The sequence below is a fragment of the Loxodonta africana genome, chromosome 5, assembly GCF_030014295.1.
Source record: "Loxodonta africana isolate mLoxAfr1 chromosome 5, mLoxAfr1.hap2, whole genome shotgun sequence".
Lineage (NCBI taxonomy): Eukaryota > Metazoa > Chordata > Mammalia > Proboscidea > Elephantidae > Loxodonta > Loxodonta africana.
Window position 1 is genome coordinate 24,532,360 of NC_087346.1, and position 13,491 is coordinate 24,545,850.

General features: G+C 42.7%; 1 protein-coding gene across 2 annotated transcripts in view; it reads left to right on the forward strand.

Annotated features, from left to right (window-relative positions):
- Positions 1-1,024: 1,024 nt before the first annotated feature.
- PRDM5 (PR/SET domain 5) overlaps positions 1,025-13,491 on the forward strand; it is a 290,703-nt gene continuing 278,236 nt past the window's right edge. Inside the window, exon 1 of one of the 2 annotated variants that reach the window (XM_010590528.3) lies at positions 1,025-1,309. In XM_010590528.3, the coding sequence (XP_010588830.1) occupies positions 1,217-1,309 (93 nt within the window). In that variant the 5' untranslated portion in view covers positions 1,025-1,216. The remainder of the gene's footprint in view (positions 1,310-13,491) is intronic. The other variant, XR_775716.3, reaches the window with a different exon arrangement.

Genomic DNA, 13,491 nt, shown 5'->3' on the forward strand with positions numbered 1-13,491 from the left:
TAAGGCTTATAAAGAACATATTGGGAACTCCAAGTGGTTTCCAAGAAAAGACCTCAGAGGAGAAAATTACCAAAAGTATCAAGAGAAATGAAAAGGCTTCGGGCTCAACTCAAAGGATGAAAACGGCTTTTAAAGCCCCTTCTGAGCATACTGCAGAACCTACTAACTTTATTAAGAACACTAAAACAAGACTTGTGCCTTCTTTTTTTTTTTTTTTTTAATCGTGTTTCCGGATTGTTTTGATGGGCGTTCCTTCCCATCTCCCCTGCTGTTACGTCAGAAAATCCCCAATAGGTTTGGTGGTTTTCAGTAATGGGAGGGGGAATCTAGGGAAGCCTTAGAACTTGACAGGGGCTATGACACCATAAAGAACTAGTTTCTATCGCTTTAAAAATAATTTTTTAACAACAAATTTTGAGTTAACTTGAATTAGTTGCAGGCTGTGAACACCCCCTTCTCTGTAAATGAATCAACAGACTTTTCGATTCTCTGAGTTCAAACCTCTAAACCAAACGTGGAAAAACAACAACAACAAAAAAAAACAACAAAGATGCGTAACTCAGATGAGAAGGACCGGAATTTCCTAGACATCAGGGATTGTTCCCAGTAGTCTGGCAATAAGCTTCCTTTCCGACTCAGAAACTTGATAAAGTTGTTTTGGAGAATCTCCCCGCCCCCCCCCCCACACCCCATGTCAAGGCCCATTTCGTTTCATATCTGAAGAAAACTGCAAAACTTTCCGACTCGGAGTAGTAGGTTCACAGCCGCATGGTATGAAAGCCCAAAGGACAAAGGCGGGAACGCACGCAGCCGCGCCGGGCTAGAGGGTGCGGGCGGGTAGGCGCGGCTCGCGGGCCTCCGGGTTTGAGGCCCTAGGGTCGGCCCTGCTCCGGGCTCCGTGCCCGGGCGCGGGTCCGAACGGCCAACTTCGGGCCAATCAGCGCGCGGCGTCCCAGATCCTGCAGCGCCCAGGCCCGCGCCCCCGCGCCAGCGATGGCAGATGCGGCCGCGGCGGCTCCGGGCCGGGCCAGACCCGGGACAAGGAGGGGCTGAGCCGCAGGGGATCCTGGAATCGGCGGGGAGGTGGGGATTCTGGGAGGAAAACTCCATTTCCTCCTTCTCCGCCGGCCTCTCCCCTCCACCCCGGCACCCCAAATTTCGATGTGTCGCCTCCCGGGCGCTCTGGAGTTGAGCGACGGGCGGCGTGGCCGGGAAAATGCTGGGCATGTACGTGCCGGACAGGTTCTCCCTGAAGTCCTCTCGGGTTCAGGACGGGATGGGGCTCTACACGGCCCGCAGAGTGAGAAAGGTGGGTGACCCGGCCGCGGCCTGCGCTCCCTGCTCCTAGCCGCGCGCCCTGCGCCTCCCGGACTCGACCCGTTGGAGGGCCGGGGACGCCGCAGGCTTTACCCCTGTCGCCCCTGCTGGGGCCGGGCCGGGTGTTCGGCGGGAAGCCCGGGGGCTAGGGGCTCTGGTACAGTGCGGACGCGCCCTGAAGGCCTTTGTCGCCGCGCCTCCCGAGCGGGCAACGCCACGTAGGTGTCTGCCGGGTGACCTCCGCAGCACCTTGGTTCAGCGGCCGAATCGCCGCCGAGCGCCCTACAGCAAGACGTCTTTCCTTTCTCCTGCAGGAAGTGAGTCCGGATGGAGCCTCCCTCTTCCTCGGTTAAGGGTGTGAGCTGCGTCTTTGCGTTGGCGAAGGCACTCGTGGGCGGGTGTCTTTATGGGCGCGCATGCCGCCGTCACCTTCCTTTCATGTGAAATGCGGCCAGAACATCTTCACTTACCTCGTGGAAAGTAGGCTGAGTGGGGGGTTGGGGGATGGCACCCCAGAGGTCAGCTCACACAGGCCTTCCAAAATTCCAGAATGTTTCTGGGACTTGCCAACTAGGTGATCTTAGAAACTATAATATTTTTTCTCTTCTTCTGGATTTTTCCTTTTCCCCCCCAAACTTTATTTATCTTATTGTTGAAAACATATGCAGCAAAACATACACCAATCCAACAGTTTATACTTTACAATTTAGTGACATTGATTATATTCTTCGAGTTGTACAACCATTCTTTGTTTCTCACCCTCCTTTTCTGAGTTGTTTCTCCCTTATTAACATAAACTCATAGCCGCCTGAGGTTCTTATCCAATTTTACTATTTGCTGTTGTCAATTTGATCCCATATACTTCTTAAAAAAGCAAAATGCTCAAGGCAGACCTTTTCTTACTTTTGTTGTTAAGTACTGTGTAAGGGGTTCTGACTCATAGCAATCCTATGTACAAGAGAACAAAACACTGCCTGGTCTAGAGCCACCCCTCACAATCGTTCCTATGTTTGAGCCTATTATTGCAGCTACTGTGTCAATCCATCTCTGTTGAGGGTCTTCCACTTTAGCTGAGTCTCTACCAAGCATGACGTCCTTCTTATGACATGTCCAAAGTACATGAGATGAAGTCTGGCCATCTTCAGTTCTTAGGAGCGTTCTGGCTGTACTTCTTCCAAGACAGATTTGTTCGTTCTTCTGGCTGTCCATGGTCTATTAAATATTCTTCACCAACACCATAATTTAAGGCCATCAATTCTTCTTGATCTACCTTATTCATTTTCTGGAGCCCTGGTGGCGTAGTGGTTAAGAGCTTGGCTGCTAACCAAAAGGCGGGCAGTTCAAATCCAGCAGCTGCTCCTTGGAAACCCTGTGGGGCAGTTCTCCTCTGCTCTAGGGTTGCTATAAGTTGGAATCGACTTGATGGCACCGGGTTCATTTTTTGTTTTTGTTATTCATTGTCCAGCTTTCCAATGCATAGTGAAACCTTTGAAAATACCATGGCTTGGGTCAGGTCCACTTTAGTCCTCAAAGTGACATCTTTGCTTTTTTAACACTTTAAAGAGGTCTTTTGTAGCAGATTTGCTCAGTGCGGAATGTCTTTTGATTTTCTGACTGCTGCTTCCATGGGCGTTGATTGTGGTTCCAAGTAAAATGAAATCCTTGACAACTTCAGTATTTTCTCTGTTTAACATGATGTTGCTTATTGGTCCAATTGTGAGAATTTTTATTTTATTTATGTTGAGGTGTAATCGGTACTGAAGTCTTTGATTTTCATTAGTAAGGGCTTCAAGTCCTCTTCACTTTCTGCAAACAAGGTTGTGTCACCTGCAAATTGCAGGTTGTTAATAAGCCTTCCTCCAATCCTGATACCATGTTCTTCTTCATATAGTCCATATTCTAAGATTATTTCCTCAGCGTACAGAGTGAATAAGTATGGTGAAAGAATACAAGCCTGACACACAGCTTTCCTGATTTTAAACCACGAAGTATCCCCTTGTTCTGTTTGAAGGAGTGCTACTTCGTCTCAGTATAGGTTCTGCGTGAGCATGATTAAGTGTTCTGGTATTCCCACTCTTCATGATGTTATCCACAGTTTGCTATGATCCACACAGTTGAATGCCTTTGCATAGTCAATAAAACACAGGTAAACATCTTTCTGATATTCTTTGCTCTCAGCCAAGATCCATCTGACATCAGCAGTGCCTATATTCCTTGTTCAAAGTCCTATTCTGAATCTGGTTTGAACTTCTGGCAGCTCCCTGTTGATGTCCTGCTGCAACTGCTTTTGAATAATCTTCAGCAAAATTTTACTTGGGGGTGTGATATTAATGATACTATTTGATAATTTCCATATTCTGTTGAATCTCCTATCTTTGGAATCGGCACAAATGCAGATCTCTTTTGGTGGGTTGGCCGGGTAACTGTCCTTCAGATTTCCTGGCATAGATGAGTGAGCATTTCCAGCACTGGATCTGTTTGTTGAAACATCTCTCTGGGTATTTCGTTGATTCCTGGAACCTTCTTTTTTGCCAGTGCCTTCAGTGCAGGTTGGACTTCTTCCTTCAATGCCATCAGTACTTGATCATATGTTACCTCCTGAAATGGTTGCACATTGACCAATTCTTTTCGGTACAGTGACTCTGTATATTCCTTCTGTCTTCTTTTGGTGATTCCTGCATACAATATTTTGCCCATAGAATCCTTCTGAATTACAACTCGAGTCTTGCATTTTTTCTTCAGTTCTTTCGGCTTAAATAATGCCGAGCATGTTCTTGCTGTTTGGTTTTCTAATTCCAGGTCTTTGCACATGTCATTGTAATACTTTGTCTTCTCGAGCAGACCTTTGAGATCTTCTGTTCAGCTCTTTTACTTCACATTTCTTCCATTTGCTTTAGCTAGCCTATGTTCAAGTGTAAGTTTTAGAGTCTCTTCTGACATCATTTTGGTCTTCTTTCTTTCCTGTCTTTTTAGTGGCCTTTTGCTTTCTTTGTGTATGATGGCCTTGACATCCCATAACTTTTCTGGTCTTCAGCCACTAGTGTTCGGTGTATCAAGTCTATTCTTGAGATGGTTTCTAAATTCAGATGGGATATACTCAGTGTTGTACTTTGGCTCTTGTGGACTTGTTTTAATTTTCTTCAGCTTCAACTGGAATTTGCATGGGAGCAATTAATGGTCTCTTCCACAGTCTCCCCCTGGCCTTGTCTGACTGGTGATATCGAGCTTCTCTGTAGTCTCTTTCCACAGATGTAGTTGATATGATCCTGTGTTTTCTGTTTGGTGAGGTTCATGTGCGTAGTTGCCGTTTATGTTGTTAAAAAAAGGTATTTGCAGTGAATAAGTCGTTGGTCTTGCAAAATTCTATCATGTGATCTCCATTTCTATCAGCAAGGCCATATTTTTCAACTACTGATCATTCTTCACAATCCAATTACCAGTATTTATCAGTGCATCTTGACTGCATGCTTGATCAGTTTTAGACTACAGAAGTTGGCGAAAATCTTCAATTTCTTCATCTTTGGAATTAATGATTGGTGCGTAAATTTGAATTGTAGTCATCTTAACTGCTCTTCCTTGTAGGTGTATGGATATTATCTTATTTTAAATGAACTCGGGATCTTGTCCTGTCCTATTAGCTGATTAAAATAAAAGAGATGCCACACCACTAGTTGCAAGGGAAACAGAAAGTGGAAATTTATTGTTTGCGCAAACAGGGGACACCGTGGGGCCTAGCAGCCGAAAGACCATGTGCTCTCTGCCCCAAGGGAGCTGGGAGCTTTTATGTCCTCGGGTCCCCAGGGGGCAGGGTTTGGTGCCTGAAATCCGAAACCTCTATCCCTCCTATGCCGATATTTGGAGATCCAGGTGCTGAGTCATGTTGCAAAGGACGGGACCTCTTACTTTCCAAATGGGCTTGGGCACCATGGTGTGCTGGAAAATATCTTCTTCCCCAACCCACTAAACCCACTGCCATCGACAGTGATGTTCAAATCCGGAGTCAAGTTCAGGGCAGCAGCTCCTCAGGTCCTGTGCATGTGCCAAGATTCTGGTTTGCGTATGTGTGGGATTCTGGCCCCAAATTCAAACCTCAGTGCAGCATTGTACTTCAGAATAGATCTTGAAATATTCTTTTTGATGAGGAATGCAGCGCCATTCCTCTTCAATTTGTCATTCCCAGCATAGTAGACCATATGATTGTCTGATTCACGATGGCCAATAACAGCCCATTTCAGCTCACTAATGTCCAGGACGCTGATCTTCATGTGTTCCATTTAATTTTTGATGACTTCAAATTTTTCTAGATTCGTATTTCTCACGTTCCACATTTTAATTATTAATGGATGTGTGCAGCTGTTTCTTCTTATTTTGAGTTGTATCACATTAGCAAATGAAGGTTCTGAAAGCTTGACTTCATCCACATCATTAAGGTTGACTCTACTTTGAGGAGGCAGCTCTTCTGCAGTCCTGTGTTGATTGCCTTCCAACCAGAGGGGTTCGTCTTCTGGGACTATGTCAGATGATGTTCTGCTGCTATTTATAAGGTTTTCACTGGTCAGTTTTTTTAGAGCTAGATTGCCAGGTCTTTCTTCCTAGTCTTTCTTAGTCCCAAAGCTCTGCTGAAACCTGCCCACCATGGGAGACCCTGCTGGTATTTGAGATACAGTGGCATAGCTTCTAGCATTACAGCAACACACAAGCAACCATGGTAGGACAAACTGACAGATGCGTGGTGGACCTTTTTTACTAGTTTCAAGGAGACTTCAGGGGATATTATTGGTTTAACGTTTAAAGATTATCTCAGGGCAGTAGCTTCAGGGATTCATCTACCTTCCATGGCTCCAGAAAGTTTGGATTCCATGGGAATTTAAAATTCTGTTCTGCATGACTTTTTCAATCTCCCTTCCTAGACATATAGAGGCATGTAAGCAGGGCATGCGCAATGTACTGTCCTTCAGAACAGTCTGCAAATGTTGGATGTCGAGAGCAAAGGCCTAGGAAGAGAGATTAGTGGAAAATTCCAGATCTTTGGATTTGATGAGAATTGTGTTATGTCTGTTTTGCAGGGGTGTGTAAAATCTGGAATAAAGCTGGCAGCAGTGATAATGAGAGTCACCTTTTACTGGGCAGATGCTTTATGCCAGGACCCATGCTTGGTACTTTATTTACATTAATTAACTTCATTGGCACGGTACTCTCATGAGATCGTTATTACTCTTCATTTAAGAGATGAGAAAACTGACATTCTGTAAGGTTAAATAACCTGCTGATTTAGTGGGTCAAGCTTCAAACCTGTGACTTCTGAGTCCAGAGCTCGTGTTCTTTGTGGAACATTTGTTTCCTGTGATGGAACAATGGACGTTATAAGTCCCTCTTCCTGCCACCATTTTCCACACCTAAAGGAAAAAAAAAAAAAGAAAAAAAAAATTTTTTTTCCTTTTTTAGTAACTATATCGATAAATGGAAGTAGGGGCGAGAGTAGGCTTGTTCAGGTAAGGTATGCTGCCAAGTGGTTCTCAGGATATACATCCAGGGATACTAGGCTGCCTTTCATCTGAGTATAAATTCTCTCCCCCAGCCTCTGACCTTCAGGAGCAGGTGAAGAGAGATGGACAGAGCTACTATATCTTTAAAAGGGCCGCATTGACAACATGACCTACAATCACCCCCAGGATAAAATTGGAAAAAAATTAACCACATATTTTCAAGTGGAATTTTAGGAGAATGTTCAGAGGTGCAAAGTGGGAGTGAATACTTTATCTAGAGGTGTACTGAATAGATATTTTGGCCAAATGACCAAGTGTTAAAAGTGACACTCTTTCAAAGCCAAATATCATAATTTCTGTGCAGAGTTGAAATTCTGCTTTTAGTTCATTCTTACAATATAGACTTCTTTTTCAAGGCCTCAGGCCTAAGTATAATTATTTTAAAGAATATATACAGTTCTTAAAAAATTTTTGCTTCATGCTATGAATAGTAATACATCAATTTTATAAAAATTACAATTATTACATACTCTCTACTTTTTGCCTTATATTTGATGCAGATGGTTAAGCAGTTGGGTGCTAACTGAAAGGCTGGCAGTGCAAATCCCCCAGAGGTGCCATGGAAGAAAGTCCGGGCCGTCTGCTTCTGAAATGTCACAGCCATGAAAACTCTATTGGCTTGAAGGCAACTGTGGTTTTTTGTTTTTTTTTTTTTTTTGCTATTTAGATTTTAGACATAGCTTGTTAAGCACATTCTTTTAGTGTTTTTATTATTTTCAACTTATTTTTCCATTTTTTTGATTATTCAAAAGTTCTTATTTTTGGGGCATAGAATGAACAGTTTTTAAAATCATCCTATATTACAGCATTTTACTCTTGCAGTAATGACTAGACACTTATCTTTTCCTGGCTAGGTAACCTCAACATATAAAACATGTGGAGATTTTCATCCAGATTACATGTAAAATGTTTATCTATATTTCAAAGTAAATCTGCAAGTATTAACAATAAACTCAAATGACACACCTTGTTGATGTTACTGAAGTAATTTCGCTGTGATCAGGACACAAAGTCATTGTTAATGGACAGGTTCATTGATGCCAGACATGACCTTAAATTAGGCACTGGCTCCTTTGCCTTCTGAAGGCTGAGGACAAAGCTGAACCCCAGTAATAGATTTTGCTTCAATTCAATGGCTGAAGCTGAATACTGATGTATCCCTTACCTGTTTGCATATAGTCTTTCAATTCTTACATATTTTCCTAGTTTTCTATACCTTGCTATAAAACTAAGTGTTCTGAGAAGGGTGAGTATTTCAGCAACTATATTGAGGACCTTACAGAAAATATTTCACGTTCTCTAGACAAATTTTGAAATATGTTGCTTTAGATATATATATATGTGTTAGAAATTATAGATGTTTTATCACACTTTTATAACACTTACACTGGTATAGCACTTCTCCTTTAAAAAGGGATTGAAGTTCAAGACATCTACTGATTTAAACTTCAGAGAATCCTAAGCCAGGTTGGGGGATCTTGCTGGACACCCCAGCCACACTACCAGGTAGACCTGAGATTATCTGACCAACTGGGTCCTGTTCATTCTTCTCTGAATACACCGCTACTTTTTGGAGAGTGTTTTCTAGCATGGGATGCTGGGACTTCCTGTAGCAGAATCACTTGATTCTCTGGCTCCACCTTTTTAGACCTACCAGATCTTTCCTTGTTTTCTTTATCACTGACTGTTGCCCTTTTTTTTCCCCTAAGAATCTACATAACGGCAAGAAGAAAAGGGAATAGGTTTCTTTTTGTTGCCATTATGTAAATTAGAGATTGGGTGAGGAGTAAGTCATCTAGGTATTTCTGTGTAAACCACGAATTGCCCCTGGAGAAAGAATCCATGAGAGTCTGTTGGAAAGCCCTCTTGTAAAAATAGAGTTCTGAGTTCTTTTATACTTACACACCTTGCAATTTGCTGGTGTTAAGAATAATAAAATTGACACCGTGTGCCATGTACCAGACCCAGTTCTAAGCGTTCGCCTTATGTTATCAAAAGAGCACAGTATAGTGATTCAATAAAGATGTGGAATTCTAGGTTGCAAACTACTATGCCTACTAAAATTAATATTAGTTACTCAAAACTAATGGAGCCCTGGTGATGCAGTAGTTAAGAGCTATGGCTGCTAACCGGAGGGTGGCAGTTCAAATCCACCAGCCATTCCTTGGAAACCCTACCGGGCAGCAGGTTGTTTTGGTTACGCAAAGCTAATGTGCAAAATATACATACAATAAAGAGTTAAGCAAACACTTCACTACATTACATTTTCTTTTTTAATATCATGACCGTATTTCCTTTGCAGGTTTATATGATTAATCAGTGGTTGGTGTTTGACATTATATTTGAATCAAAAGGTAGAAAGGTAAACAATAAGTTTCCTTCAAGCTCTCAGATTCTGTGATTCTGTGGAAAGGCTTAAGGTGGGAAATACAGCACTACTAATCTTCCTTTTTAGGTTTATCTTAGGTTTTTTTTTTTTCCCCCTTTTTCACTCTCAGTCATTTAATCATTCATATGCTGAGTGCTTGCACTATGTTAGGCACTGTGCTTGACCCTGGAAATATACAGATGAATAAGACAGAACAGGGTCTTTGTCTGCAAGGAATTTGAATTCTTGTGTGGAGAGATAGGCAGTAAACAGGTGGAAAAAAAAAAAAAAGGGAAAATTACCAAGATATTTAAAGCATTTGTTAAATGAAGGCAATAAACGGGATGATGCATTTGGGAGTAAGTGGGGTGTGGGGCCTAGTGTAGGTGGGCTGGCAGGGAAGATCTCTCAAGATATGAGAACATCTGAGATGAGTTCTGAAGATGCTGAGCCAGCTGGGAGAAGACCTGGAGAAGAGAAGTCCAGAGAGTTAGGACTAAGGTGGTAGTACTAGGGAGAGAGGAAATTGTATGGATTCAGGGTATGCTTTTGGGGATAGAAACAAGATGTTCTGATGCATTGAGTGAGGTAGATCGTTCAAAGGGAAAACATCTGGGATGACTGGTTTTTGCCTTGAGCAGCAGAGTAGATGTTGGTGCCATTTGTTTACCTGGTAAACTACTGCATTGGAAACCAGTGTGTTCACTTGTAAGGATATGTTGATTAAAGCATCAATATCATCAATAAACATTTACTGAACATATGATGGAAACCATGGTGGTGTAGTGCTTAAGAGCTACGTCTGTTAACCAAAAGGTCAGCAGTTCATATCCACCAGGCGCTCCTTGGAAATTCTATGGGGCGGTTTTACTGTCCTGCAGGGTCACTGTGAGTTGGAATTGACTCGATGGGAATGGGTTTGGTTTTTGGTTTGGTTAAGCGTATAATGCTCATGAGGTGCATTGGTGGGAATCTATTCCGGTCTCCCTGGAAGGCGAGAATTCTACCACCCAGTGCACCACGGGCATAGCCACCGCTCCTCTGTCATTGGAGGCTTGGGTGCTACTGTAATGCTGAACAGGTTTCAGTAGAGCTCCAGGCTAAGATGGATTAAGAAGAAGGGCCTGTTGATCTATTTCCAACAAACTAGTCAGTGAAAACCCTGTGGATCACAGCAGTCCCATCTGTAACAGATTATGGGACTGGCACAGGGATGGTGCGGGACCAGTGTCATGGACTGAGTTGTGTCCCCCCAAAATATGTGTCAACTTGGCTGGGCCATGATTCCCAGTATTGTGTGGTTGTCCTCTATTTTGTGATTGATGTAGTTTTCCTATATGTTGTAAATCCTAATCTCTGCCAGTGGTTAATGAGGCAAGATTAGATTATGTTAATGATGGTTAGTGGATGTAACACCCTTTCTCAGTACATTCCTGATCAATGTAAGGTAAGTTTCCCTGGAGTGTGACCTGCATCACCTTTTATCTTACAAGAAATAAAAGGAAAGGGAAGTGAGTAGAGAGTGGGGGACCTCATACCACCAAGAAAGCAGTGCTGAGAGCAGGGAGCGTCCTTTGGACCCAGGGTTCCTGCACAGGGAAGCTCCTAGTCTAGGGGAAGATTGATGACAAGGATCTACCTCCAGAGCTGAAGGAGAGAGAAAGCCTTCCCCTGGACCTGGCGCTCTGAATTTGGACTTCTAGCCTACTAGACTGTGAGAGAATATGCTTCTGTTGGTTAAAGCCATCCACTTGTGGAATTTCTGTTATAGCAGCGTTAGATAACTAAGACCACTGGACAGTGTTTTGTTCATTTGTTCATGGGGTTGCCCTGAATCTGGGGCTTACTCTATGGCAGCTAATATCAACATCATATAATAAATATAGGATACTATACTTAACAGTAGAAACCCTGGTGGCGTAGTGGTTAAGTGCTACAGCTGCTAACCAAAGGGTCGGCAGTTCAAATATGCCAGGCACTCCTTGGAAACTATGGGGCAGTTTTACTCTGTCCTGTAGGGTCGCTATGAGTCAGAATTGACTCGATGGCAATGGGTTTTGGGTTTTTACACTTAACAGTATTGATAAAGAGCTACCTTTTCTGTACTGTGGTATTTACAACCTTGCTGGAGAAATGGAGATGATAAAAAATATATATATTTTTGTATTAAATGCCCAGATTTGCATTATATGGATTCATTTTGCCAGGCACTATATTAGGCAGTGGGATTATGTTAATCTGTAGTCCAGTGAGGGAGGTGGAGATGTAAGAAATAGCCATACAGTCTGACTAGTGCTATGATAGACATGAACATGAGGTTCTGAGGAGAAGTACAGTAGAAATTCAAGAGTGAGAAACCACTCTAGTCATCATCATGAGTAATCAGAAAATGCTGGGGGAGTCAAAGAAAGCCTTATGGAGGAGATGAACTTTACAGGAGCACAAGTGCATTAGGTAGGCGATTATTAGGAGTCCCTGGGTGGCACAAAGGAGCCCTGGTGGCCCAGTGGTTAAGTGCTCAGCTGCCAACCAAAAGGTCAGTGGTTGGTTCCATCAGCTGCTGTGTGGGAGAAAGATGTGGCATTTTGTTTCCGTAAAGATTTATAGCCTTGGAAACCCTATGTGCTAGATTTGCTCTGTCCTATAGGGTCACTATGAGATGAAATTTGATTCGATGGCAAGAGGTTTCGGTTTTTGGGTAGCGCACGTGTTTAACTGCTCTGTTACTAACCTAAAGGTCAGTGGTTTGAACCCACCTGGTGGCACTTCAGGAGACAGGCCTGGTGATCTGCTTCTGAAAGGTCATAGCCTTGAAAACCCTGTGGAGCAGTTCTCTACTGCACACATGGGGTCACCATGACTAGGAATTGACTCCATGACCACCAGTAACAATATCAGGCTATTACTAGTATTGCCTTTATCATTGAGCACTTCATATATGACAGGCCTTGTTCTAAGCACTGTAACATGTACTATTTCATTTTACTTTCCCGTTAACTCTATGGAAGAGATACTGTTTTTATTCTCATTTTCAGAGACTGAGACAAAGATAGGTTAACAGAGTTGCCAGGCATGACACAGAAAGCAAGGGATAGATCTGTTATTTGATTTCAGTGATTCTGACTAGATTTTGTGTTCTTAATCAAATTGGATGGAGCTAAACATTTTTTATGTAGTATTGTTGGAAATAAAATTGAAGCAGACGTTCAAGGGCTAGGTTGTGACAGCCCTTATTTCAGACCAAGAACGTTGTTTAAACATTTCCACTGAAGTACCCTTAGGTACTTCCTTTCTGCTTCTGAAAGGTCATAGCCTTGGAAACTCTATGGAGCATGGGTCTACTGTGCATGCACGGGGTCACCATGAGCCAGAATCAACTTAGAGGTAACTAACAATAACAACTCCTGATACAGAGGAGCCTGGGGGCTGCTTGCATACTAGACTTTCTCTTTCCTATTCACTTTGCGATCTTAATGAGGTTCACTATTATCCCCAATTTACAGATTACAAACCTTTTGCCACTGTCCTATGTTGATCTTGTTTAAATTTCTCTCTCCGTTCTAATCTATTCTTCATTAACCTGCTAAAATCTTACCCAATCTTCAGATCTTCGCTCTTATACCTACATTAGAAGCCCTTCAACTTGTACACCCTCAGCATAGCTAAGCTGGGTTGGTATTTTTAAAGAGAGCTAAAATCTAAATGGAACAATTAAGGAAAGCAAAACGAAAATAATTGTATATGAATGAAATAACATATTTGTGTCTCCATCGTTCAGATTTCTTTTCCCTCAATTCCAGTAGGAGTAAAGAGCATTGCAGAGGCCTAGTTCTCTTTAATTTATTACACACGAGCCACAGTGAATTGACCCCACTGGGTTAATTCTTTTTCCTGGCTTTCTTCCCTCTCAATTTCATGCTTTCTTGGCTAAGTGGCCCCTGAGTGGCAGCCTGTGTTCATGAATCCTAGGACAATCTTTCCTTGTACTATGACCTTTTCATGAACAAATGGAAGTCATAGTTCGTACTTTCTTCGTACCCTAGGATTTTATTCGAAGGAGCCCTGCTAGTGCAGTGGTAAAGTGCTCGGCTGCTAACCAAAAGGTCAGCGGTTCGAGCCCACCAGTGCTCCAAGGGAGTAAGATTTTGTTCACAGCTGCTTTTTGGGACAAAAGTTATTGACAACTCTAAACTCCCGTATTAGTTTCCTGTAGCTGCTGTAACAAAGTACCACAAATGCAATGACTTAAAACAACACAGA